Source organism: Pelodiscus sinensis, chromosome 1 (assembly GCF_049634645.1).
Source record: "Pelodiscus sinensis isolate JC-2024 chromosome 1, ASM4963464v1, whole genome shotgun sequence".
Classification (NCBI taxonomy): domain Eukaryota; kingdom Metazoa; phylum Chordata; order Testudines; family Trionychidae; genus Pelodiscus; species Pelodiscus sinensis.
In genome coordinates, this window is record NC_134711.1 from 133,746,413 (window position 1) to 133,773,079 (window position 26,667).

Here is a 26,667-nt window from a genome sequence, read left to right on the forward strand (position 1 = left end):
CTGCAGAAAAGTTTGCATTGAGCCAGGAGGGCCAAAGGCCAAAAAGTTTGAGAGCCACTGTCTTAGAAATATGAATTCGTTTCATTTCATGATTGCTTTCACTCAAGCTGCTTTCCACTTTCAAATCCTCAATCTGTTAAAATCAAATATAGAACAGCCTCCCCCTATAGCTGTCTCCATCTCCTGAAATTTAAAAAAATACTCCAGTACATTCCAAGAACTTGCTGAATAATCTGTGTCCTGCTGTGTTGTTTTTCTAGCAGATGTCTAGATAGCTGAAGACCCCCTCCTATATCCAGGACTTGGGGGATCAGGGTACAGGATGGGGTTGGGGCAGGGAGTTGCTGTTTTGTGTGCATGAAAGGAGGGCTTTTGAAACCTGAAGTGATCACACACATAGCCAGAGGATTTTCAAATGGACTTTGAAAAGGAAAAAAAAAGGGAATAGAAAACATGATTTGCTATTTGGTTTCCTACTATCATGATGTAGGAACCATGTCATAGTTTTTGCGGGATCTGACTCTGAAGTTTGATTGCTTGAGGTTGGCAGCCCTGCAATAGGCACTCTTAAGTGCCAGCTCAAAGGAAAGGGTTATTTAGTAAAACTGGCAGAAAGGATGGAAAGAGCATCAGCCCGCAGTTACCACAGAAGATGAACACAGCACTTGCCAGACTTGTTCTCTTATGGGTGACCCAATAAAGGGTGCAAGGCTGAATTTGTTCAGTGAGGGTCTTCAGGCCTGATAGCTGGGATGTCCCTTCAAGATCATCTTTCTTCTAGAGACAATTAGCCCGCAGGCCCCACTGGCCAGGGTCTGCCTCTTAGTTGCACGTATAACTGAGGTGCCTCTGTGTTGTCTTTCTGTCATCAAAGATAGCAGTTGACTCACATCTGTTTGCATGTTGCTTCATCTCTAGGCAGCAATCAGGCTACAAGGCCCACCCTAAACTTCCCATTATGCAATCACCATATATGGGCTTTGGCTTTCCCATCTGGTAACGTCAAATTGATGGTTTCCCCAGCAACTCCCCTGTCTGAAGAACAGGGGTTCCCAAATTGTAATGAGTTATTTCCTCCAGCCAGCCTGGAAGAAGCCATTTTGGAAAACAAGGGGACACCCAAGGGCTGTGTCTACATTGGCATCCCTTTCCGGAAAAGGGATGCTAATGAGACACTTCGGAATTGCAAATCCGCGGGGGATTTAAATATCCTCTGCGGAATTTGCATTTACATGGCTGCCGCTTTTTTCCGGCTTGGGGTTTTTGCCGGAGAAAAGCACCAGTCTAGACGCGATTCTCCGGAAAATAAGCCGTTTTCCAGAAGATCCCTTATTCCTACTTTCAAGGAAGGAATAAGGGATCCTCCGGAAAAGGGCTTATTTTCTGCAAGATCCTGTCTAGACTGGCGCTTTTCTCCGGCAAAACCCCGAGCCGGAAAAAAGCGGCAGCCATGTAAATGCAAATGCCGCGGGGGATATTTAAATTCTAGGCTCTGCTGCTTCTCCACTAGGCCTGTCTACCCTCAGCAGTCTGCTCTGTGGTGACTGCTCCTGAACCTCTCTGAACTGGCAGTGGCTATTGCTGGATCCCCTGGACGCAGGCTTCCTTCTTGGGACAGACATTTTAAAACTGCTTCCAATCCCTTCATGCCATTGGCTAGGATAGGGGTTAGGGTTAGGGGTAGGCTCTATCCTTCCTGCTGCTCTAGCTCACCATTTGGTGGTAGAGGCACCTGCTCAGCAGGTTCATCACACTATACTTCAACAGCCACAGTTAATTACAAATGGCCCTTCAGATCAGGCCTCAGATGCTTGGGAAAAGCTTATCTTGTGGGTGTAATAAATTCATTTACTAGATGTGATCATGACTCCTACTGGCTACTTCAGTGACTGTAAGAGCCTGCTGCTTACAGAGAGCTAACAAGAGTACAGATTGAACTTCTCTAGTCCAGCGCTCGGTGGCCTGGGAACATCCATGGTCCAGTGAGATTGGAGTTAGCTGGATGGCCACAGACCATGGGTGTGGCTAACTTTCCTCCAGTCCCATAAAGTTTGTTTACAGCCACCAACCCTGGCTCTCAGGGTTCTGTGCTACTGTTTAGCTCTAATTTGCCCATAAATGTCTTCTAAGGGTATGTCAGCACTACAGTGCTATTTCGAATTAACTTAATTCGAAATAGTTAATTCAAATTAAGCTAATTTGAAATAACTCATCTATACACAAAAACTATTTCGAAATAGCGCATCCACACTGAGTGGACCCTGAACCGAAGTTAATGCTGGCTGGAACCAGTGAGGGCAGGGCATCAGGTTGGGACTTAGTGTGTGGAGCTGCTGTGTGTGGAGCTGCTGCCTGAGGCTAACTGAGCTCAGTGCTTAAAGAGACCCGACCCCCACCCCGGACAGACAGTTCTCAGGCTTCCCCCTTGCTTGTCTACCTCGATGAGGGACAGTAAAGCAGTCTTGTCTTGGAGTGCCCTGAGTGCCTACACTCGGCACATCACAGCACTAAGCCACATGGAGCCAGAGCTGTCCCTGGGCATGCTGGTGCATCTCATGGGGTCGTTGCCATCAGCCCGGCTACACTTGCTGCAGGCTGCCATCTGGGGGTCCATCGGGGGGCTGTCAGGATCCAGGAGGCCCTGAGGAAGAGTGTCCACCCCGAGGAGTCCTCAAAGCCTCCCTGGTCCTCCCCACCGGGGGCTCGTGCCCCATTCCTCCCTCACGTCCTTCCACTTACCCCTCCCTAGCCCCCCTTCCTGATGTCAAATAAAAGACACCACGTATGTGCAAAAATAGAAACTGGGTTTATTGAACCAAACTGGGAGGGGGGGGATGGACCTCTGGGGAGACTAGGAAAAGGAGGTGGGAGAGGGGAAGAGAGAGGGTGGGAAGAGGGAAGGGGGAAACCTGGGAGGAGGGAGCTGGAAATGGGAAGCAAGGGAAAGAAGGGGGTGGGGAAGCTCAGGGTCGGGGGTCTCACTGGACCAACCTGACTTTCATGCAAACCTGCTCCTGGGTTCGCATGTGGCCTTTGGTGGCCAGGCTGGCAGCTATCCTGACATAGACAGCCGTGTTCCTTCGTCTAGGGCTGAGATCATGGACATTGGGGCATCCCCTCCCAAACCTGAATAAGGTCCATGAGCTCCACCCTGGACCAGGAAGGCTCCTGCCTTCTCCAGCCCCTGGCAGGCTCCTGGGAGCTGGCAGACTGCTCCTGGGGAGCGGTGGAGGGCTGTCTGCCAGTGGCTTGTTGGCTCATGTTTTGGGGCCACTTGGGTCAGGGGCCCCGGTGGCCACTGCTGGCTCTGGGCTGGCAGGCTTGGAGCTGGCACAGGCACTGTGGACAGAGTCTACCCCTTTAATGTCTCTGGGGCTGGGGGAGAGGAGAGTAAGTTTTCCTGGTTGTGCCCAGAGTAGCCACCAAGGCTTTCTGGGAAGGGCTGGAGGCCCCCTATTTCGAATTAAGTGTCTATACAGCACTTAATTCAAAATAGCTATTTCGAATTTGGCATTACTCCTTGTAGAATGATGTTTACCAAATTCGAAATAAGGGCTCCACTATTTTGAATTTATTTCAAAATAGTGGTTTGCCTGTGTAGATGCTATTAAAGTTAATTTGAAATAACTGGTGTTATTTCGAATTAACTTTGTAATGTAGACATACCCTAAGAGTCCAGTAAGCAGTGAAAGTGTTGGCAATGCTGCTAGACAATACTGACCTTTTGTGGTTCAGCTTATCTCTGGTTTGGCACTGGTCAGGTCCTGAGGGCGCAGGACTAGCAAGGTTCAACCTGTACTCGATTAGCTCAGGAGATTGGGCCTTTGGTCAGATGTTAAATCTCAGCTGATGAATACAAGGCACATACCCATGGCTTGTCGCAGATGGACAGGAGATGGAGTTTAACATGCAGAAAGGAGTGTGTGGGGAGGTTGAAATGTTTCTTCTAGAAAAGAAGCTTCCACAGAGTGAGAATCATGTGGATAAATCCTGTGAGATTGTGTCACAGAGATCCCCTTGAGACCGTCACCCAGTGTGCTGACCATATCGTTGAGACTGCATACCTGCCCTCTGCCCACCACCATGTCCTGCTGGGCCAGAAGCTCTGCCCTCCCAGCAAAGACACAGGCTACGTCTACACTGAACCTTTCTTGTGCAAAAGCCTATGCAAATGAAGTGCAGATTAGCATACTGCTGCAGTTCATTTGCATAATTCATTAGGGACTGTTTTTGTGCATGAGGCTTTTGAGCAAAAAGGAGTTCTGTAGACGGCTCCATTTTGCGCAAAACCCTCCTCTTGCACAAGAGCCGTTCTTCCTCATTTTTTCAGGAAGAGCAAAGTAACTTACTAAGCAAAGGTAAACAAAAGATGCCATCTCAGCCTAATACTCTGAGAAACAAAGAAGAAGAATTAGAAGTCCTGGCACAGCCAAAGAACTATGATTTGATTAGAATAGCGGAGACTTGGTGGGATGACTTACGTGATTGAAACACTGTCATGGAAGTACAAACTGTTAAGGAAGAAAAGCAGGGGAGAAAAGAAGGAGGAGTTGCACTGCATGTAAGAGAATGCTATGATTGCTCAGAGCTCCAGTATATAGAGGGGAAAAAGCCTGTTGAGAGTCTTTGGGTTAAGTTTAGAGGTGAGGGTGACAGAGGTGATGTTGTGATCAGTGTCTGCGGCTGTGTCCAGACTCAAGGTTTTTTTTTTTTTTTAAAGTAGCCTTTTTTCGAAAAAACTTCACCTGTGTCTAGACTACAGCCGCGTTCTTTCAAAATTAAATCGAAAGAACGCGGCTTTTCTTTCGATGGTGGAAAACCTCATTTCACGAGGAAGAATGCCTTTTTTCGAAAGTGTTCTTTCGAAAAAAGGCGTTCTTGAATGCAAACAGGGCTTTTTCGAAAGAGAGTATCCAGACTGCCTGGGTGCTTTCTTTCAAAAAAGCGGCTTGCTTTTTCGATAGTACTGCTTGCAGTCTAGACGCTCTTTTTTCGAAAGTATCTTTCGAAAAAGCCTCTTTCGAAAGAGGCTTGCAGTCTAGACGTAGCCCTATAGACCTCCAGATTAGATGGATGAGGCAGACAAGGTTTTCTTCAGACAACTGAGAGAAGCTGCCGGATCGCAGGCCCTGGTTCTCATGGGGGACTTCAATCACCCTGACATCTGTTGGGAGATCAATACAGAAGTACACAGGCAATCCAGGAAGTTTTTGGAGAATGTTGGGGATAACTTCCTGGTACAAGTGCTGAAGGAACTAATCAGGGGCCATGTACAACTTGACCTGCTGCTCACAAACAGGGAGGAACTAGTAGGGGAAGTAGGGCTGAGTCTAGACCACGAAGTTCTAACGCAATTTGGAAATTGTGAACTGCAATTTGCATATCTTTTTCCACTTTTCTTCCGAAAGAGACTTTTCCAACAATTGGCCCATCTACACTGATTTACACTGAGGTTTCCAGGGATGCCAAAAAAATGTGTCTGCTTTTCTGATATTTTTTTCGGAAAAGCAGACACGTTCCTTGGACACGGCAGAGGTATCCCAAAAAAGCTCTGTAGTCCAGACATACCCTAGATGTGGGTGGCAATCTGGGAAGCAGTGATCATGAAATCGTTGATTTCAGTATCCTGACCGAAGGGAGAGCAGCAAAATACACACCCTGGACTTCAGAAAAGCAGCCTTTGACTCCCTCAGAGAACTGATAGGCAGGATTCCCTGGAATGCTAACATGAAGGGGAAAGGAGTCCAGAAGAGCTGGCAGCATTTTAAAGAAGCCTTATTAAAGGCACAGGAAGAAATCATCTCGATGCGCAGTAAGAAAAGCAAATATAGTAGGCAATCCTCTTGGTGAGCTTAAACACAAAAGGGAAGCTTATAACAAGTGGAAACTTGGACAGATGACTAGGAAGGAGTATAAATATATTGCTCGAGAATGCAGGGGAGTGATCAGGGAGACCAAAATGCAATTGGAATTGCAGCTAGCAAGGGATGTGAAGGGTAACAAGAAAGGTTTCTACAGACGTGTTAGCAATAAGAGAGTGGTCAGGGAAGATGTGGGACCCTTACTGGATGAAGGAGAAGACAGATGATGTGGGTAAAGCTGAAGTGCTCAATTTTTTTTGGATGGCCTCTGTCTTCACAGACAAGGTCAGTTCCCAGATTACTGCACTAGGCAAAACAGTATGGGAGGGGGTTGGGCAGCCCTCGGTGAAGAGAGAACAGATTAAGAACTCTTTAGAAAAGCTAGACATACACAAAGCCATGGAGCTAGATTTAATGCATCTGAGGGTACTGAGGGAGTTGGCAAATGTCACTTCAGAGCCTTTGGCCATTATATTTGAAAACTCTTGGTGATTGGGGGAAGTCCTGGATGACTGGAATAAGGCAAATGTGCCCGTCTTTAAAAAAAGGGAAGAAGGACAATCCAGGGAACTACAGACCAGTCAGCCTTCCCTTAGTCCCTGGAAAAATCATGGAGGGGATCCTCAAGGAATCCATTTTGAAGCACTTGGAAGAGGGGAAAGTGATCAGGAATAGTCAACATGGATTCACCAAGGGCAAGTCATGCCTGACCAATCTGATTAGCTTCTTTGATGAGGTCACTGGCTCTGTTGACATGTGGAAGTCAGTGGGTGTGATATACTTGGACTTTAGCAAAGCTTTTGATATGGTCTCCCACTATATTCTTGCCAGCAAGTTAAGGAAGTATGGATTGGATAAATGGAATGTAAGGTGGATAGAAAGCTGGCTAGATTGTCAGGCTCAATGGGTAGTGATCAGTGGCTCGATGTCTGGATGGTGGTTAATATCAGACAGAGTGCCCCAAGGATTGGTTCTGGGAAGGGGTGAAAGTAACTTAAAATTTCTTACAGGGACTGTCCTATTGTAACCTGGGTCCCTGCCAGCTCTTTAAATAGCTCCCTGCTGGTTTTTGCCACAGCTCAGGCAGCTCTTGCCAGCTCTTGCCAGCTCTTGCTATGTACTTTCACATATGATTCTGGGACTGGTTGGTGGTCAGTTTCAAGTGGTGTGTCCCAAGGATAGGTTCTAGGGCTGGTTTTGTTCAACATCTTTATTAGTGACCTAGCTGAGGGGTTGGACTGCACCCTCAGGAAGTTCACAGATGACACCTAGCTTGGGAGAGAGGTAGATACATTGGAGGGCAGGGATAGGGTCCGGAATGACCTAGAGAAAATGGAGGATTGGGCCAAAAGAAATCTGATTTGGTTCAACAAGGACAAGTGCAGAGTCCTGCACTTGTGATAGAAGAAACCCAACCACTGTTACAGGCTGGGGACCAACTGGCCAAGCAGCAATTCGGCATAAAAATACATGAGGATTACAACAGAGGAGAAGCTGCATATGAGTCAACAATGTGCCCTTGTAGCCTTGACAGCTAATTTGGCTGTGGTGAGGCCACATCTGGAGTATTGCATCCAGTTCTGGGTCTCCATTACAAAAAGGGTGTGGCTACATTGGAGGAAGTCCAGTAGAGAGTAGCAAAAAGGATGAGGGAGCTAGAACACATGACCTATGAGGAGAGGCTGAGGGATTTGGGTTTGTTTAGTCTGCAGAAGAGAAGAGTGAGGGGGGATTAGATAACAGCCTTCAACGACCTGAAGAAGATGGAGTGAGGCTGTTCTCAGTGCTGACAGATGACAGAATGAGGAGCAATGGTCTCAAGTTACAGTGGAAGAGACCTAAGTTGGTTATTAGGAAAAACTATTTCCCTAGGAGCACTGGAATGGGTTCCCTAGGGAGAGGGTGGAATCTCCATCCCTAGAGGTTAAGTCCCGGCTTGACAAAGCCCTGGCTGGGATGATTTAGTTGGGGTTGGTCCTGCCTTGGGCAGGGGGTTGGACTTGGTGACCTCCTTAGTCTCTTCCAGCCCAAGGATTCTATGATCTATGCAAGTGTTACAAATCCTAATTCTCAGCCTAGTTCTCATTTCAGGTAAAATTCTTCAAGCCAGAACTGATCTTTTTTGTGACTGGGGTCTAACAGCTTCTTCCTTCATTAGAGATTTTTTCATTCCAGATCTTTTCATGTGCTCACTTGTGATGGGGAGCAGTCTGTGAAGCCAATCATTCTTTGTTTCCCACCTCTTAAATAGAATTTTCCCTGGGTAGGAACTCTTTCTTCAATTCACCTGCCTCCCTCCAGGAATAATACAAAATTGAAGATGGATTCCAGCAGCAGGTCCTGTCTTTGTAGGATCAATCAGAATCCAGGCCTACCAGAAAAACAAGACTATTCACAAATTAAGTTCTTTAAGTACCACTAATGACCTAGGTTAAAAAACAGGTTTACAGTTTATATTTCTAACTTTACATACAAGACTGATACATGCACAGAAGTAGAGTATACACATTCAGGGGCTTACAAGCTCTTGAACAAGTCACTTGCCCTGTTTTGCTTAAAGCATATTCGACTTATGCATATTCATATTCCAAAACATATTTCCATACATATGTGGGGGAGAGTCATATATCCCTTTGGAGTAAGACTATGACAGGAGGAAGGGTTTTTATTCTCAAACTCTGCAGATGGCAAGAAACAATGAGGATACGAAGGGGAAATTTGTCAGAGACAGAACGACAGGGGTGGGGAAGGCTGGTGTAGTCTCTTTTGCTGTCAAGCACCCAGAGCAGGAGGCTAGTGGGAATGTGGAAATAGGAGAGCTCAGCTTGGGTGCTCCTGATCTTGTCCTTGTCACCACTGTGGTGTGTCTGTGATGGTTTCCCAGACAGCCCTCATCTCACAAAGGCAGGTTCAGTGAAAGAGGCTGTTGAGGGAAGTTTCTAAGACCATGTTTCTTAAACTTTTTAAGACTGAAGAACACCAAACAATCATTTTTTTTATGAGGACCACCAAGGATTTTTGTTAACCAAAAAAAAAAAAAAAGGTTGGGGGGAAGTTATTGAATAAAAAAAGGTCACCTGCCCCTTTGCCCCCTTAAGGGCAGCCATTTAAATCTCTGTTGTTCTCCATGGTACACCGCCAACTACCTCGTGGCACACAGGTGTGCCGTGGAACCCAGTTTAAGAAACACTGCTCTAAGACAGCTGCATTTTCACTGTTCTCTAGCTTCCTAAGTCTAACAGCTCGGCAGCAGCGTTTCTTACGGTGCTGGTGAAGGGGCCAACGCTGGAGTTCAAGAGCCAGAAGTCAGTGCTGGTCAAGAACTCCGAGAGCTTGTGCTTTGTCCAGACAGACAAGCCCATCTATAAACCAGGACAAACAGGTACAGGGAATCGAGAGGGTTATTGCATTAAGGAAATCCTCCATAGATCCTATAAGCAAGCAATATAGCCACATTGGTCTGACATCTGCAGTGCACTGAATGTGCCACATTGGTAGGTCTTGGAGAATGAAGATTTGTGCATCCCAGCACAGGCATAATGACACACCTCTCTTTATCAAGACCTCCAAAGAGGAGATTTCAGTCACTGGAATGGTGAGTTTTAATGGCTCAGATATTTGTCCTAGTTGGACTGAGGCCCTACCGACTGACTCATTTCACACAAGCAATCAAATAGTCTTCAGGATGGAAACAGACTTTGCCCACTACAGACCTGGAGTCAGTGACATAGAGGCAGGATTCCGTGAGCCATGTTGATTGTGCCATCCATCCCGTTGACTTGGGGCTGACTTTGATGCCCAAGAGGAGGAAAAATCTGTACTATTTTCCTTGACCATCCTGATGCTCAGCTGGAGGGTAATAACTCAGGTGCTCAGCTGGTGCTGGAGTGGTTTGTTTCTTAGGGGTTGTCTTTTCTAACCTGACCTCATTATATAGAACAGGACTTTGAGGAGCTGTGTTAATTGACATGATGTTACATATAATATTTCAGACAGCGTAGACACAGGCAAGCTGTGTTTCATGTTTTGTCTACTGGTTTGGTGAATGCCATGGTTTCCAGTAGCCTTTACTCTTGAGCAGTAGACATCATGTGAAATATGACTTGTCTGTGCCTACATTTGACTGCAAAGCTGCTTTTAACATTCTGTTAGTTAATACGATTCCTCAAGGCCTTGTTCAGACATGGTCTAGCTTTCTAGTGAAGCCAATCCCACAGATGCCAGATTCCAGATCTCATTCATAGAATGGGCTGGAGGAGACCTCAAGAGGTCATTGAGTCCATCTCATTCCCCATCATGCCATATGATTGCCATTTTCTGTTTTGGTGGCTGAATGTCTCATCATGGAAATCTTTCTGTCTCTCTTCTCAGTCCTGTTTCGTATTGTCTGTCTGGATGAAAACTTCCATCCTCTAAATAAAGTGGTAAGTGTGCTACACCTTAAATCATCTATGTGTGCAAAAGGATGAGAAAAGTACCCTAGCAAAAGGAGATGTTCCCCAGATTAAGGTGGGACTCCAGTGCCAGGGTGACTTTAGGACTCCTCCTTCAGACCACTTCATAAATTCATCTCATTTGGAAAAGAACATAACACACAGATCTGGGAATGGCATTGCCCACAGACAAATCCCTTTTTTCAACCTCACAAATAAGCAAACAATCCTTGTTATTAGGGTTGTAGAAGCTGCAATCAGACCATATAGCCTGGCATTTCTGCTCCCTTCTAAACCACATCGCCATGCTGCTATCGTGTCTCCCTGCTACAGCTGAAAAGACCAGTTGTCTATCTGCATCAACACTAACTTCTCTTTGATATGCCTTGCTGGAAGCTTTAAAAATCACATAATGCAACCACTTATATAGTGCTGTCCTATGGAGGAACATTTTGGTTTAAGTCTGAAGCGCATTTTGGTTTAAGCCCTGGTAGTTTATATTCAGTTGGTGTCACTCAAGATGCTGTTCTGATTATATTAACATCTCAGATCCTTTACAGCACTTGCTGATATTTTCATCTGGGGCATGAAGTTTGAACTCATTCTCCCTTTCGCACTCTTTTCCAGATTCCACTGGTCTATATTGAGGTATGTAGAGGAATTTACTTCATGTTCAGAGCATTCACATCTCACCATTGGCAGCAATCAGCACCTGGCAGCCTTAAGCTGCTTCTTGCTGATTTTGTTTGGCAGAAAGACCCATAGTGCTAACGGCAAGAAGGATTGGTTTTACTCTCACAGAGCCAATAATGCATCCAAATACTGCCCTGCAGCCCCTGCTGTTCCAGCCCTGGGCTCCCCTCACAGCCCTGCCAGTGTCCCTCAGCCCTGCCCTGCAGCCCCCTGCTATTCCAGCCCTGGGCTCCCCTCACAGCCCTGCCAGTGTCCCTCAGCCCGTCCAGTGCCCCTCAGCCCTGCCCTGCAGCTCCCTGCTATTCCAGCCGTGAGCTCCCCTCACAGCCCTGCCAGTGCCCCTCAGCCCTGCCCTGCAGCTCCCTGCTATTCCAGCCCTGGGCTCCCCTCACAGCCCTGCCAGTGCCCCTCAGCCCTGCCAGTGCCCCTCAGCCCTGCCCTGCAGCCCCCTGCTATTCCAGTCCTGGGCTCCGCGCACACAGCCCTGCCAGTTTCCCTCAGCTCTGGCTTGTGCCCCCTATGTTTGTCTAATTCTTGTCTCCCCACAGAGCTCTGCCAATGCTTCTAATTTCTCACATGCATCGCCTCTTGTAAACTGTGGTCTTGACACTTCTAGGACCCACACCGGAACCGTGTGCACCAGTGGCAAGAAGTTGCATTGAAAGGGGGCTTCACCCAGCTCTCATTCCCCCTGATCTCTGAGCCCATCCAGGGGACCTACAATGTGAAGGTGCATAAGGACACTGGGGAGCTGAAACACAACTTTACCGTGGAGGAGTACGGTAAGGATGGCTACTATCATAGTGTGAAGCTAGTTGCCGGTAGTGGATCCAAGGTGTTGACAATGGAGAATGAAGGCTAGATTGAATGGGTCAGTTGATCTGATCATTATTTTCTGCACAGCTGGAATAAGGCAGGGTCTAAGAGGAGTTTCTGTGCTCTGATAGGTTGACTTGGTACCCTCTTCAGACTTGTCCTTTACTGCATATCTTGAAGGTCAAGGACCAGAGAACTCAATGAATCCTTTACCCCAAACCTGGATTTCAGGGTCTGAATCCCAGCATCATCAATACAAGATCTTCACTGCTGGAGTGGTTGACTAAGCATAGTTTCATGTCTATATTTGTAGTTCTAATCAGGCCAATGTGGCCACGTGCGGGGCTAGCAGGGGCAAATTTTGTGCCTGCCCACAGGGGTGCAATTGGGGCTACTTAGGCAACAGAAAATTCTATTGGTTATGAAGATAATTTAGCAATTATTGGACAGGAGCACTGCATCTAATTCCTACATAAAGAAAGAAAATTAAATAAATATAAGACCCACTCAGCTGAAACACAAACATGTTCTGACATTGTGTGGCAAGTCACTTATGGCCTTAAAACTGACATGTATATTCTTATTCAGATACTTTCACTAATATCAGATGGGATCATTGTGAGCACCTAGTCTGACCTCTTGCACATTTCTAACCCAGTCCTGAAATAGAGCCCTAACCTCTGGCTGGGTTCCTGTTGTCCTCAAATCATGGCTTAACAATTTCAAGTTACAGAGAATTTACTGTTTACAGAAATTTAAACCTGAAAGTGACCAACTCCCCATCCTGTGTAGAGGAAGGCGAGCTCCTCCCCAGGATCTCTGTCATGGTTGGCTGATGTTGGCTTTTTTTTTTTTTTTTTTTTTGCAACGATGTTACACTGTTTACTTATGGTTAGCTTGTGGTCCATGTCATATCACATCTGTTATCTGCGGATATGCACGGCTCTCTGGATAGGTGCTTGGCTAACTTGCCCTTAAAAATGTCCAGTGTTGGAGATGTCACAACTTCACTAGGCAATTCATTCTAGTGACCCTGACAGGAAAATTTTCCCGTTGTGCAACCTAAACCTCCCTTGCTGAAATTTAAGCCCATTGCTGCTTGTACTCTCATCAGAAGTTAAGGAGAATATTTCCCCCCTCCTCCTTGTAACAACCTTTTAGGTGCTTGAAAGCTGTTATCATGTACTCTCCGTCTTCTCTTTTCCAAACTAAACAAACCCAATTCTGTCAATTTTCCCTCGTGGGTCATGAATGATGTTTGCTTTGTTTTCAACAATGTTACAGTGTTGATTCATGTTTAGCTTGTGGTCCACTGTAGCCCCTAGATACCTTTCAGCAGTGCTCCTTCCTAGGTAGTCACTTCCCAGTGTGTGTGTGTGAAATTGATTGTCCTTTACTAAGTGAAGTATTTTGCTTTTGTCCTAATTGAATTTCATCCTATTTACCTCACACCATTTTTGCAGTTTGCCCAGATAATTTTGAAGTATAATCCTATCCTTCAAAGCACTTGCAACCCCTCCCACTTTGGTATCACCCTTGTAAGTGTAATCTCTATGGGTATGTCTACACTACCCTCCTAGTTCGAACTAGGAGGGTAATGTATGCATACCGCACTTGCTAATGAAGCCCAGGATTTGAATTTCCCGGGCTTCATTTGCATAAGCAGGGAGCCGCCATTTTTAAATCCCCGCTGCTTCGAACCCCGTGCAGCGCGGCTACATGGGGCTCGAACTAGGTAGTTCGGACTAGGGTGCCTATTCCGAACTACCGGTACACCTCATTTCACGAGGAGTAACGATAGTTCGGAATAGGAACCTAGTCCGAACTACCTAGTTCGAGCCCCGTGTAGCCGCGCTGCACGGGGTTCGAAGCAGCGGGGATTTAAAAATGGCGGCTCCCCGCTTATGCTAATGAAGCCCGGGAAATTCAAATCCCGGGCTTCATTAGCAAGTGCGGTATGCATACATTACCCCGCTAGTTCGAACTAGCGGGATAGTGTAGACATACCCTATGGCATTATCCAAATCATTAATGAAATTATTGAACAGAATTAGATCCAGAACTGATCCCTGTGGAACTTCACTCATTATGTCCTTCCAAAATGACTATGAACCATCTATAACGAGTGTACCCAGTCACCAAAAGCTGGTATATGTGAATAATTTTGTTGACACTTTTGCCAACAAAATACTTCCACCTTCAATAAGTGGGTTTTGCAGCATTCACAAGTGCACTTGCTGCATCAATAGCTTGCTGTTCACAGGTGGGCATGCTAAGCACTCATAAACAACAAAAGTTTTGTGGAGCAAGTGTTGGGTGATTTTCTAGTTTTGGAAAATATCACTGTCGATGGCACTGTCATTGCCAAAACCTGGAAGTGGAAACAACAGCTTTAGGCCTTGTCTTCACTTGCATATATTTTGTTCTGTCAAGAAAAAACTGCTTTTGGATGACAAAACTCCTTGAGCATCCATACTTTCACATAGCAAATGTCACTAGATTTGGTAGTTTGTAGTGACAGAAGTTTTCCCTTCACAAGTGACTTTTTCAGGACAGCATCGACAATCCTATGATGTAGAGCCAAGATCAAGGATCTCTATCACGCCTGCCATAAGGCAAAGGAGGCAAACAGCCGGTCTGGTGCTGCACCCAAAACATGCCAGTTTTATAAAGAGCTGGATGGAATTCTGGGTGAGGTGCCTATGACCATACCCTAGGACACTGTGGATAGTTGTCAGAAGAGAAAAGAGCCAGAAATACTTGTCCCGGATACACAACAGACACAAGTTGGTAAAAAGACTGAAGAGGCCTAGGAGGCAAGAGTGAGGTCAGTCCGGTGCGAGGAGCTGTTCTCTTCCGTGGTGAGTTGCTGAGTTTCCTCTCCAATATCGTTTGAGAAGTCATGTGCTGAAGTAACGGAAGGGACATTGTTTGCAGGTGGGTGGGGTTGTTGGCTGAGAGGGCTGGCGGTGCAGCCATGCAGGGTGGGATTGGAGGTGGTTCCCTGGCAAGCAGTTGCTATGCCGGTGGGCCAGGTTGGGGGCTGAGTGAACAGCAGCCATGCAGGGTGGTCTATGCAGTCGGGGAGAGGGGGCAGTACGGGATGTCCATTTCACTGTGGCCAAACACAGCGTTGATGCATGCACGGATAGCAATAGAATCTTCCTGGGAAACGGTGTCGACAAGCTGCCTGATGTACTTATTCATTTTGTCACAGAGATTCCGGAAGTGGGTCTGGCCCACGAAAGCTCATCATCTAATAAACCATCTTGTTAGTCTTTAAAGTGCTACATTGTCCTGCTTTTTATTCCATGGCAGGGCTGCCTTTGCCCCACCTCTCTGGTACGACATTTCCCCAGACCAGCCTGCAATGTGTGCTGCCAGAACCAAGCTCAGCCCGGGCTTGCTTGTTAAACTTCAGCCATGTTATGTCAGAGATTGCAGCCTGAGGACAAGTGCAGGATAATAAAAATGGTTTCCTCGTACAAGTGCTACACAATCATGGTCTTTACCTTGGGGGAGTCTTTATTAAAACTCTTTCCCCCACAGTTTCACCCCCAAATTAAAAAAAAACTCACCATGATAAAGAAGTATCTGCACAGCAGATGTCTGCTTGACTACTGGAGAATCCAAAAAAGTGGGATTTTTTCCCTAGGCCATGGGTATTACAGTCAGAACTGTTACATTTACTCATGAAGAGTACAGTCATGCTATTGTTAATGGTTACTTTTTCAGACTAGACCCTGAGGAGTCCACCATCTTGGACACCATCATCAAATAGAATATGGTAATTGAGAAAAAAGAAGCCAAGGATGTGTGATAATAAGATGAAGGATTTGCTGGGTCCCTCCTCTGCTCAGGCAGTTAAAGAGAACGACGATGAGCTATAGAGAGGGAGCAAAGAGTAAGGGAGGGGAAGCAAAGAGAGCACAAGCAGGACCAGAAACAAGATGGAGTCGAACAGAGGCAGGAGATCACTGAATGCATGCTACAGCACATGCAGGACCAAAATGAGATACTCAGAAGCACAAGAGTCCTGAACAATAGAGACCATAACCTAAAGCCCCTCAACTCTAACTCTCTGCCTAGCAGCCATGATTCGCCCTCACCCCATCATCATGCACAGCTGCATGATGCATCCAGCAACCTTTCTTCAACATGCTCAACACAACCCTGCAATGGTTTCTTCTCCTTGAGCTCCACTCCCTGTGAACCCAATGATCACAGCGCGACCTTAGCACAGTTGTGAAGTTTTAAAATACAATAAAAGACAAATGCTATGCATGTTTCCATGAGCTTTTATTTTGTATTAAACAATCCATGCCAAACACTCTGGCCCGAATGCCTCACTTACAACCTCAAGGCACAGAAATCTCAGGCCTCCTCGTTGTCAAAGGGTTTCCTCAAAGCCTCCCTGATATTGACAGCCAACCTCCGTGCTCCTCTAACAGCTTGAGTGTCTCTGGCTGCTCAAAGTGTGTGTCCAAACCCTGTGCCTCAGCACTCCACCCACGGGGAAACAGTTCACCCTTACTCTCCTAGAAATTATGTAAGCAACAGCATGTGGCCAACACTTTAGGGATATGATCCTTCAGAAAGTCCAGCCTGCCATAGAGACCTCTCCATCTCCCTTTCAGTCTGTCAAAGGCACATTCAACAGCCATTTGGCAGTGGCTTAACCTGTTGTTGATCCATCCCCTACTGCTGTCCAGGTGCCCTGTGTAAGGCTTCAAGGGCCAGGGCTGCAAGGGGAAAGCAGTGTCACCTAGGATCACTGTGGGCATTTCCACATCCCCTACCGCAAATGTTTGGTCTGGAAAGGAAGTGCCAGACTGCAGCCTCCTGTCCAGGCCACTGTTCCTGAAGGTGTGTGCATCATGCTCCTTTCCAGACCTCCCCACACTTATGTCTGGGAGATGCCCGCTGTGGTCCACAAGCACCTGGAGCACAATGGAGAAGTGCCCCTTCCAACTGATGTACTTTGAGGCAAAGTGCTAAAATGGGGACGTGTGTGCCTTCTATTGCCCTGCCACAGTTAGGAAAGCCCTTTTCAGCAAAGCCAGCCACTATGTCGCCCCCATTTCCCACAGTCACTGGCCTGTCCAGCAAAAAGTCATTTATTGCCTGGCACACTGGCAGAAATATTGCGCCGACAGTAGACTTGCTCACTCCAAAGTGATTCACAACTGAAGGGTAGTAATCCGGAGTTGCCAGCTTCCACAAAGCAGTGGCCACACACTTCTCTACCAAGAGAGCAGCTCTTCTTCGGGTGCCCTTGCGCCGCAGTGCAAGGACCAGCGCCGCACACTGCTCCAGGAAGTTCGCTTTACGCATCTGAAAGTTCTGTAGCAGCTGCTCTTCATCCGACACCTACATGATAATGTGATCCTGCCACACATTGGGTTTCCCTAGCCCAAGAGTGATGATCAGCTGAGCATAACAAAACTATAGATCAATTCCTTGGCTGCTAATTCTGATGAATCTGAATCAGATTCTAATGAATCTGACTATGATAATCCGAATTTGATGAGTATCGTAAGTGTAGTCATTGTCCACCAGTAGGTCTGTCATTAGATATGCTGCAGTGTATTATGTCTTCTGCACATAAGGACCAGAAGGCTGTGACCATGTTTTCTCATCATGTTTGCTTGAATTGACATGGGATTCGGAAAACCCCAGGGAAGTCTGAGAAGAATACAGATGGTTAACGGGATGTTTTTAATGTTCCCATCATGCCTACTGCTACATTGCACATTCTCATAGGGCTTAGAGTGTGGAAGGTGATGCAGGGCACTGTGGGATGCATGCCCACAATCCTTTGCTCTTTTTGTTGACAAGGGAGCTGCATGTGTGGACACAAAGGGTACCAGAAAAGCCAGTTTGACAAGTTTCCAGCTTTGGTGACTCCACTTTCATGGTCAAACCTTGCTAGTGTAGCTATAGCCATACTTTATGCAGTTCACCAACCTTGGAACAGATCATTTAACTTCAGGAAACATCCTAACAGCCCTTTCTTGTCTTAATCACCTGTTAATCACCCAGTTTGTAAACAAGATTCTAAGGTGCTGAGGACTCATCACTCCATTAACTTCAGTGGGAGTTGCAGATGATCCGCACTTTGGAAAATCACACTAATGAGAAAAATTGAAATGCGTTGGGTCCCTTTGGGAAAGAGGCATTAGAGCAATCATGTTACCACTCTTGCACTGAGTCTGTGTGTCTTTGTGGTCTCCTTTCTGCAGTGCTGCCTAAATTTGAAGTTCTGGTGAAGCTGCCCAAGGTGATCAGCATCTTGGAAGAGAAGTTGAAGGTGACAGTCTGTGGCCTGTGAGTATTGTTCTTTCCTGAACTCCTCTTTTGGTTTCTCTCTCACCCCAGTTGCTAATGAAGCCCCAGATGAGAGCTGAGATCAATATGTGGAGATTAAAATATTTCTTAAGGAAGTTTTTGGGACCTATACAAAAGGCCCTGTTTGTAATAGGATAACAAGCTTTTCAGCATCTGCTGCGTGGAGCATCTTGGGCATGTAACACTCGGACAACACCCTTGTGTCCCTAGCACACATGAGCTAACCGAGGTGCAGTTGTTGGGTGCGATAGCTGGGGTGTAGTGTTTGGATCAGGCCCAATAGACCTAGCACATTTAAGAACGGCTTCTCCATTGCAGATGGGGAAACTCCAAGGCAACCCTGGTGCAGCTAGTTCACCAAACACTGGCCCTCAGCGCAGAGCCTCATGTTTGGCAATCTCCAGAGTTCCTGCTGGACACTCTGAGACACACTGCAACAATGATTTGCAAGATGTTCGATGTGTAGTAGCTTAATCAAAAATGGGGGTATAGTAAAGATCACAACCAAGTGATTCAGCCAAGCATTTCCAGCAATCAGTATTCCTGCAATAGAGTCTCCAAAACCAAGTTTTGTTCTCAGCTCTCCAAACAACATGGGAAATTACTTCAGTGGAATTGAATGGCTTTTCAGAGGGGCAGCTGGCTGCTTTGTTTTGCCCCTCACACAGTTGCATAACCTGTTGAGGCTGTGCCTGGAACAGGCCTATTTTTTGGGCACCTCGCTATCCACGTGAAAATGGAGAGGACTTAGAGAGGAGCAACACAAACAATGAAGGGGCTGGAGGGGCTGACTGATGAGGAAGGACAAAAGAGCTAAGAGGCAAAGTCAGCTTGGTGTAAGGAGGCACAATGACATCAACTTCAGTACAGGCAGTCCCCGACTTACGCGGATCCGACTTACGTCGGATCCGCACTTACGAACGGAGCTTTCTCGCCCCGGAAGTCGGGGCGAGAAAGCCCCGTTCGTAAGCTGCTCCGGTGCCCCTGGTCTGCTGGAGACCGTCTCCCCAGCAGACCACAGGCACCCGGACTGAAGCCGCAGCCGCGGGGGGTCCCGCGCCTCTGAGGCTTTGCCAGAGCAAAGCCTCAGAGGCGCGGCACCCCGCTGCCGCTGCGGCTCTGCTCCCCGTGTCCCTGGTCTGCTGGCGGGGGGGGCGCAGCTACTGTGCTCCCCCCCCCCAGCAGACCAGGCTTTTGTTTTGGACTCTGGGGCAGAGCAGCTGGGGCGCTGCCGATTGGTCCTGCAGCGCCCGTGGGCACTACTGGACCAACCCGGCAGCACCCCAGCTGCTCTGCCCCAGGTCCTGATTCAGCCGCTGCTGGTCAGTTTCAGCAGCGGCTGAATCAGGACGTCTGGGGCAGAGCAGATGGGGTGCTGCTGGGTTGGTCCAGTAGCACCCCAGCTGCTCTGCCCCAGGCGTCCCCAAGTCAGCTTCTGCTGAAACTGACCAGCGCTGACTACAGGAAGCCCGAGGCAGAGTTGCTCTGCCCCGGGCTTCCTGGAATCAGCTGCTGATCAGTTTCAGCAGCAGCTGACTTGGGGATGCCTGGGGTTCTTAAGTTGATTCTGTATGTAAGTCAGAACTGGCGGTCAGTTTCAGCAGTGTCTGAATCTGGACGCCAGTTCCGACTTACATACAGATTCAACTTAAGAACAAACCTACAGTCCCTATCTTGTACGTAACCCGGGGACTGCCTGTAGCTGTTTTTGAGCTTAAATATGTTAACGAATGTATGACCGCCAAGGACAGAGGGCTTGATGGACCTTTGGCCTGAACCAGTACGGCCAGTGTTATGTTCTTTTAGAATAATAGAATTATAGAAAGTTAAAGTTGGAAGAGACCTCAAGTGGCCATCTAGTCCATCTGCATGCCCAAAACAGGACCAACCCCAACTAAATCATCCCAGCCAGGGCTTTGTCAAGCCAAGACTTAAAAACCTCTAGGGATGGAGATTCCACCACCTCCCTAGGGAACCCATTCCAGTGCTTCACCACCCTCCTAGGGAAATAGTTTTTCCTGATGTCCAACCTAGACCTCCCTGTGATGGCGAGTCGGGGTTCCTCCTGGTCCTGCAGCCCCGTAGCAGCAAGAACAAACTCTGTCAGCCAGTAGAATAGAGAGGGTTTATTGCTTCTCCAGGATACAGCACAGCACATACAGAGCCAAGATGCCTCAGACTCCTTGAGTTAGGGGGTCCATTGCCCCCCGCCCCGACCCTCAGCCCTCAGCTTAGGCTGTTTCCTTCATGTTTCCCAGCCAGCAACTGCCTCACTCCCAGACTCTGCCTCCAAACCAGGTGTTCGTCTCCGCCTCCCTCCCTTTGTCTCTCCCATGGGGGAAGAGCTTTGTTATCTGGTCAGGCTGGTCCTAGGTGTCTGGGCTAATACACATGTGGTGAGTCAGTGGGAATCACACATCACAGCGCAGGAGGACACTGGGTTACAGAGCAGAAACCACCCCCACTACATCACACTCCCCCACTGTAACTTGACACCATTGCTCCTTGTTCTGCCATTTGCCATCACATCATAATCACACCACTATGATGATTAAGGAGTGCAGGGTCACAGGACTGATCATCTTCTCCAGCTCTTCAGCTCTCCCACCTCACTAATAGCCTTGGTTTCTTTTGACCCCTCTCTGGTTATAGATACACCTTTGGAAAGGCAGTCCCTGGCTTTGTGAGCGTCCGTGTGTGCCGGAAATATAACCACCCGGGCACCTTGTGTTATGGTGAGGATTCAAAGGCCGTGTGTGAGGAATTCTCTGGGCAGGTAGGTGATTGCTACGCTGTCCGTGAGGTGGTGTGATGTGGCATGCGAAAGAAAACTATGCCCGCTTTAGGCATAATCCTGCTGGGGAATGGACTAGATAGGTTAATAGTTCTTTTCCATGAAAATACTGTGTGATACCAGACTAGATGTACCAGTAATAACAGATCTGGACTCACAGATTATTTCCTTGCCATTGTGGTGGCCTCAGGCACTGGTGCACCTCAATCCCTCTTATTGGATGAGTGTGCAAGGGCTGGATGATGCTGGCAGCTTGTGATATGCCAGAGGTCCAGTGATCCCTTATGGCTTGAACTCTATGATGGAGCTACAATCTGACCAGGAGGTGGAAATTGATCTAGATGGACCAATGGCTTTCAGAAGAGGGATGAGTAGAGGATGATTAGTTATTTATCTGTTATATTACAGTAGCACCTAAGGGTCCAAATGGGGCCCTATTGTGCTAGGTGTTATAAATACACATAGTAAAGAAATATCCTGTCCCCAAGGCTGTGTCTAGACTGGCAAGTTTTCCCACAAAAGCGGCTGCTTTTGCGCAAAAACTTGCCAGCTGTCTACTCTGGCCGCTTGATTTTGCGCAAAAGCACTGACGTTCTACTGTCCGAAATCAGTGCTTCTTGCACAAATGCTTTGACATTCCCATTCGGGCAAAAGCCCTTTTCCAGAAATGTTTTTGTGCAAGAGGGCCAGTGTAGACAGCTAAAAACTGTTTTGTGCAAAATAGCCCCGATGGCAAAAATGGCGATCGGGGCTTTCTTGCGCAAAACCGCGTCTAGATTGGCACGGACGCTTTTCCGCAAAAAGTGCTTTTGTGCAAAAGAGTCCATGCCAGTCTATACGCTCTTTCCCGCAAATGCTTTTAACGGAAAAACTTTTCCATTAAAAACATTTGTCGAAAATCATGCCAGTCTAGACATAGCCCAAGAGTTTACTCCATCAACAGACAAAACAAATGGTTGGAGGGGTTGGTGAAAGGAATTACTCAAGTGCAATCAACAAGTCAGTGTCAGAGCTGGAAATATATCTCAGGACTTCTGAGTGCCAACCCAGTGTCCTGTCTGCTGCCCATACTGCCTCCTAGAGTCTCTGCAGTCTTAAATCACGTTAGAAATATATGGCTAGGCATAGTCTCTGGCCACAAAGAGCTGGTGAACTTTGGAAGATAGAACAAGCCAAAATAAACATTGATCAGTGATTCTAGAAAGGGGGAACATCTGAATTACTGCTGGTGGGTAGAAGGGCGGAGGGGTTCTCCAAAGTGTGTTTTAAAGAAGCATTTGAGGGAGCAGACTGAGGATGCTTGGCAGATGAAGACAAGGGGAAGAATTCGTACTTAGGGATTCATGCTAGGGAAGGCACAAAGCTGAGCAGTAGAAGGAGGAGATGGAAAGATCAGTAAGAGGACAGAAGGGGAGAAATGCAGGGAGCAAGGAGAGGAGAAGTGGGATGGAGTATGAGGTATAGAAGAGCAGAGCGGGGTTGAAATGAGGCAGACCATTATGGGGAGGACCAGGAGCCTTTTTTATGCAAAAATAGACAGGAAGCGGGGGAGAGATCTCCAGAGTAGGATGATGTGGTCTGAGCGTGGGAACAAGGAATGTTTAGGCTGGAGGCAGAAGAGCTTAGAGAGGAGGAGGTTACACGGACCAGGCTGTGAGGGCACAGCAGTGGGGACAGGAAGCAAGGGCAGGCTTTGGCAGCATCTGTCTAGCTATCATTTTGCTCTTCTATTTATCTAATCTTTTTGGTATTTGTATGACACCTGCTGATTCCACTTGGTATTTCAAACAAATGAGTATCTGCTAATATATATGATATGGGGGAGATATTTCTGTTATGGCATATGCCCTACATAGTCCCTTTTTATTTTTCCATTAGGCATTTGGAATTTCATGCTTTTAAAAGAAGTTTTTAAATGTCCAGCCTGCTAATCATTTTACTCTGTATTTCAACTGTGTTGCTGTGTATTTCAGAATGTTCATTGCCAGTTAGTTTATGGACTTTCCAAATCTGAAAAACAAAGTCTGAACAGTGAAAATGTGTTGTTCTCCAATCTCTTTTTTCTCAGCTCAGTCAGAATAGGTTTTCTGAGGATGATAAACTTTGCACACAGGAGAATGAGAGAAAAAACTCCTAAGGATTTTGTTCTTTTTTGTCCATCAGGCAGATAGCCAGGGCTGTATTTCTGAAGTGGTAAAGACCAAGGGATTCCAGCTCAAGAGAGCTGGGTATGAGAATAAAATCCAGGTGGAAGCCAAGATTAAAGAGGCAGAGACAGGTATGAAATATATGTACTTGCCAGGTCAGGTGTGGGGAGCGCAGGACTGTAACACCAGGGGAATCAAAGGGCAGGACTGAGGGGCACTGGCAGGGCTGTGTGGGGAGCCCAGGGCTGGAATAACAGGGGGCTGCAGGGCAGGACTGAGGGGCACTGGCAGGGCTGTGTGGGGAGCCCAGGGCTGGAATAGCAGGGGGCTGCAGGGCAGGACTGAGGGGCACTGGCAGGGCTCTGCGTGAGCCATGGGTTGGAATGGCAAAGGACTGAAAGGCATAATTTCCATGTGTTAGTTCATGCCCCCTCTTTGTTCTCTTCTCTTTCAGAGGTGGAGTTAACGGAGACAAGTTCCTGTGAAATCACATCTACCATTAGCAAAGTCACCTTTGAGCAAATGGACTCCCATTACAAACCTGGGATCCCTTTTTTTGGGCAGGTAGGGAACCTCTGAAACCACAAGCAGCTAAATGCCATGTAAGTATGAAATGAGTGGGAAACTCTTCTGCCAGCTGAAGCCAGCAGCAACCAGGGCTGGATTCAATATCTAGAGGTTTCTTTCCCTTGGTGCAACAAAGAACTAGCTCAAACTCTCGTCTAGTAACATTATGCATCACCTCTGGATGCCTCTGGGTATGTCTACACTACAAAGTTAATTTGAACTAACGGATGTTAGTTTGAATTAACTTTAATAGGCGCTACACATACAAACTGCTAGTTTGAACTTAATTCGAACTAGCGGAGCGCTTAATTCGAACTAGGTAAACCTCATTCTACAAGGACTAAGCCTAGTTCAAATTAAGTAGTTCGAATTAAGGGCTGTGTAGCCACTTAATTCGAACTAGTGGGAGGCTAGCCCTCCCCAGCTTGCCCTGGTGGCCACTCTGGGCACCACCAGGGAAACTCGTCTGCCCCCCTCCCGGCCCCGGAGCCCTTAAAGGGGCACGGGCTGGCTACGGTGCCCGTGCCAGGTGCAAGCCTGCCAGCACCCAGCCAGCAGACCCTGCACCTGGCATGGCATGAGCCAGCCACCCACTGCCACCCAGCCCTCCGCCTCTTCCCGAGACCAGGCTGGCAGCTTCCAGGAGCCTGCCCGGGGCCGCAAGAGGCGGGCGCCCGCCTGGTCTAGTGAGGACATCGTGGACCTCATCGAGGTTTGGGGGGAAGCCTCCAACGTCCATGACCTCCGCACTAGGCACAGGAAAGCATCCGTCTAGGGCAGGATAGCTGCAAGCCTGGCCACCCAGGAGCAGGTTTGCGTGAAAATCAAGGTGGTCGAGTGAGACCCTGACCCTGAGCCCTGAGCTTAGAACATAAAAACATAAGAATGGCTGTACTGGGTCAGACCAAAGGTCCATCTAGCCCAGTAGCCTGTCTGCCGACAGTGGCCAATGCTAGGTACCCTGGAGGGGATGGACTGAAGACAACGACCAAGCCATTTGTCTCGTGCCATCCATCTCCAGCCTTCCACAAACAGAGGCCAGGGACACCATTCCTACCCCCTGGCTAAGAGCACTCCATGGACCCAACCTCCATGACTTTATCTAACTTCTCTTTAAACTCTGTTCTAGTTCTAGCCTTCACAGCCTCCTGTGGCAAGGAGTTTCACAGATTGATTATTTGCTTTGTGAAGAAGAACTTTCTGTTATTAGTTTGAAGCCTGCTACCCATTCATTTCCTTTGGTGTCCTCTACTCCTTCTATTATGGTAACTAATGAAGAACTTTTCTTTATGCACCCTCTCCACCCCACTCATGCTTTTATAGACCTCTATCATATCCCCCCTCAGTCTCCTCTTTTCTAAGCTGAAAAGTCCCAGTCTCTTTAGCCTTTCTTCATATGGGACCTGTTCCAAACCCCTGATCATTTTAGTTGCCCTCCCTTCTCCCACCCTCACTCTTCCCCTCTCCCACCTCCTTTTCTCAGTCTCCCCCAGTTTTATTAAATAAAGAGAGTTTCTATTTTTGACCACATGTGTCCTTTATTTTTTACATCAGGAAGGGGGGCTAGGGAGGGGTAAGTGGAAGGAGGTGAGGGAGGAATGGGGTACGAGTCCCCGATGGGGAGGACTGGGGTGGCTTTGTGGGCTCCTCGGGGTGGAAACTCTCCTGCAGCCCCCCGATTGACCCTCCCGGATGGCAGCCTGCGGCAAGTGCAGCCGGGCTGATGGCCGAGTGCTGTGATGTGCCCAGTGTGGGCACTCAGGGCACTCCAAGCCAGGACTGCTTTGCAAGCGGGGAACCCTGAGAACTGTCTGTCCGGGGTGGGGGTCGGGTCCCTTTAAGCACAGCCCTCGGCTAGCCTGAAACAGCAACTCCACGCTCTAAGTCCTCCTCTGATGCCCTGCCGGCACTGCTTCCGGCCATCCTTAACCTCAGTTCAGGGTCCACTCAATGTGGACATGCTAGTTCGAATTAGCAAAATGCTAATTCAAACTAGTTTTTAAGTCTAGATGCACTAGTTCAAATTAGCTTAGTTCGAATTAACTAATTCGAATTAAGTTAGTTCAAATTAGTGCTGTAATGTAGACATACCCTCTGAGAGCAGGTCTACACACTGGGGAGTTATTCTGAAATAACACCCCTTATTTTGAAATAAAAAGGAGAGCACTATTATTTTGATTATAATGTACAGGCAGTCCCCGACTAACGCGGATCCGACTTATGTGGGATCCGCACTTACGAACGGGGCTTTTCTCGCCCCGGAGCTCGCGGGCGGCGGGACCGCCCAGAGCGCCGCGGTCCCGCCACCACGTCCTCTGGGGCGAGAAAAGCTGCTCTGGGTCTCCCTGGTGTGCTGGGGGGGACTCCCCAGCACAGCAGGGAGACCCAAGCAAAGCCGCACAGCCGGTGGGACCTCTGCGCCTCCGCGGCTTTGCTCGGGTCTCCCTGGTCTGCTGGGGAGGGAGGGGGCGCAGCTAGTGCGCCCCCCCCCCCAGCAGACCAGGCTTTTGTTGCGGGACGCCTGGGGTAGAGCAGCTGGGGTGCTGCCGGGTTGGTCCTGTGGGGACTCTGCCTAGGGCTTCCTGTAGTCAGCCTCTGATCAGTTTCAGCAGCGGCTGAATGTGGAGCCAGTTCCGACTTACATACAAATTCAACTTAAGAACAAACCTATAGTCCCTATCTTGTACATAACCCGGGGACTGCCTGCATTTGAATAGATTTGAATATAACAGGGAATGTATTAATGTATTAAGAGGGAATGTATTTCAAAATAATAACTCTTGCTTGTGAAGAGGAATAAGCTTATTTTGAAATAGTTATTTTGGGAGTTATTATTTTAAAATAATATGGTAGTGCAGAGACAGCCTGAGAGGCAATATTTTCCCAATTGGTACTAAAGTAATTTGTAACCAACACTAGAGAAAGCTGGTAAGTGTGAGCAAGCATGCTCTTTCTTCTGGATATCCCAGCAGAGCACATGTGTCTATGTAAATAATCTCAGGGGGAGA

At 47.7% G+C, this 26,667-nt stretch overlaps 1 protein-coding gene across 2 annotated transcripts in view; it reads left to right on the forward strand.

Moving 5' to 3' along the window:
• LOC102463964 (alpha-2-macroglobulin-like) overlaps positions 1-26,667 on the forward strand; it is an 89,357-nt gene that overhangs the window by 12,122 nt on the left and 50,568 nt on the right. For both annotated transcript variants that reach the window (XM_025181347.2, XM_014570148.3), the window contains exons 3-10: positions 9,087-9,243; positions 10,233-10,285; positions 10,922-10,942; positions 11,604-11,769; positions 18,046-18,130; positions 20,804-20,927; positions 23,109-23,223; positions 23,547-23,656. In XM_025181347.2, coding sequence (XP_025037132.2) covers positions 9,087-9,243; positions 10,233-10,285; positions 10,922-10,942; positions 11,604-11,769; positions 18,046-18,130; positions 20,804-20,927; positions 23,109-23,223; positions 23,547-23,656 — 831 coding nt within the window. The remainder of the gene's footprint in view (positions 1-9,086; positions 9,244-10,232; positions 10,286-10,921; positions 10,943-11,603; positions 11,770-18,045; positions 18,131-20,803; positions 20,928-23,108; positions 23,224-23,546; positions 23,657-26,667) is intronic.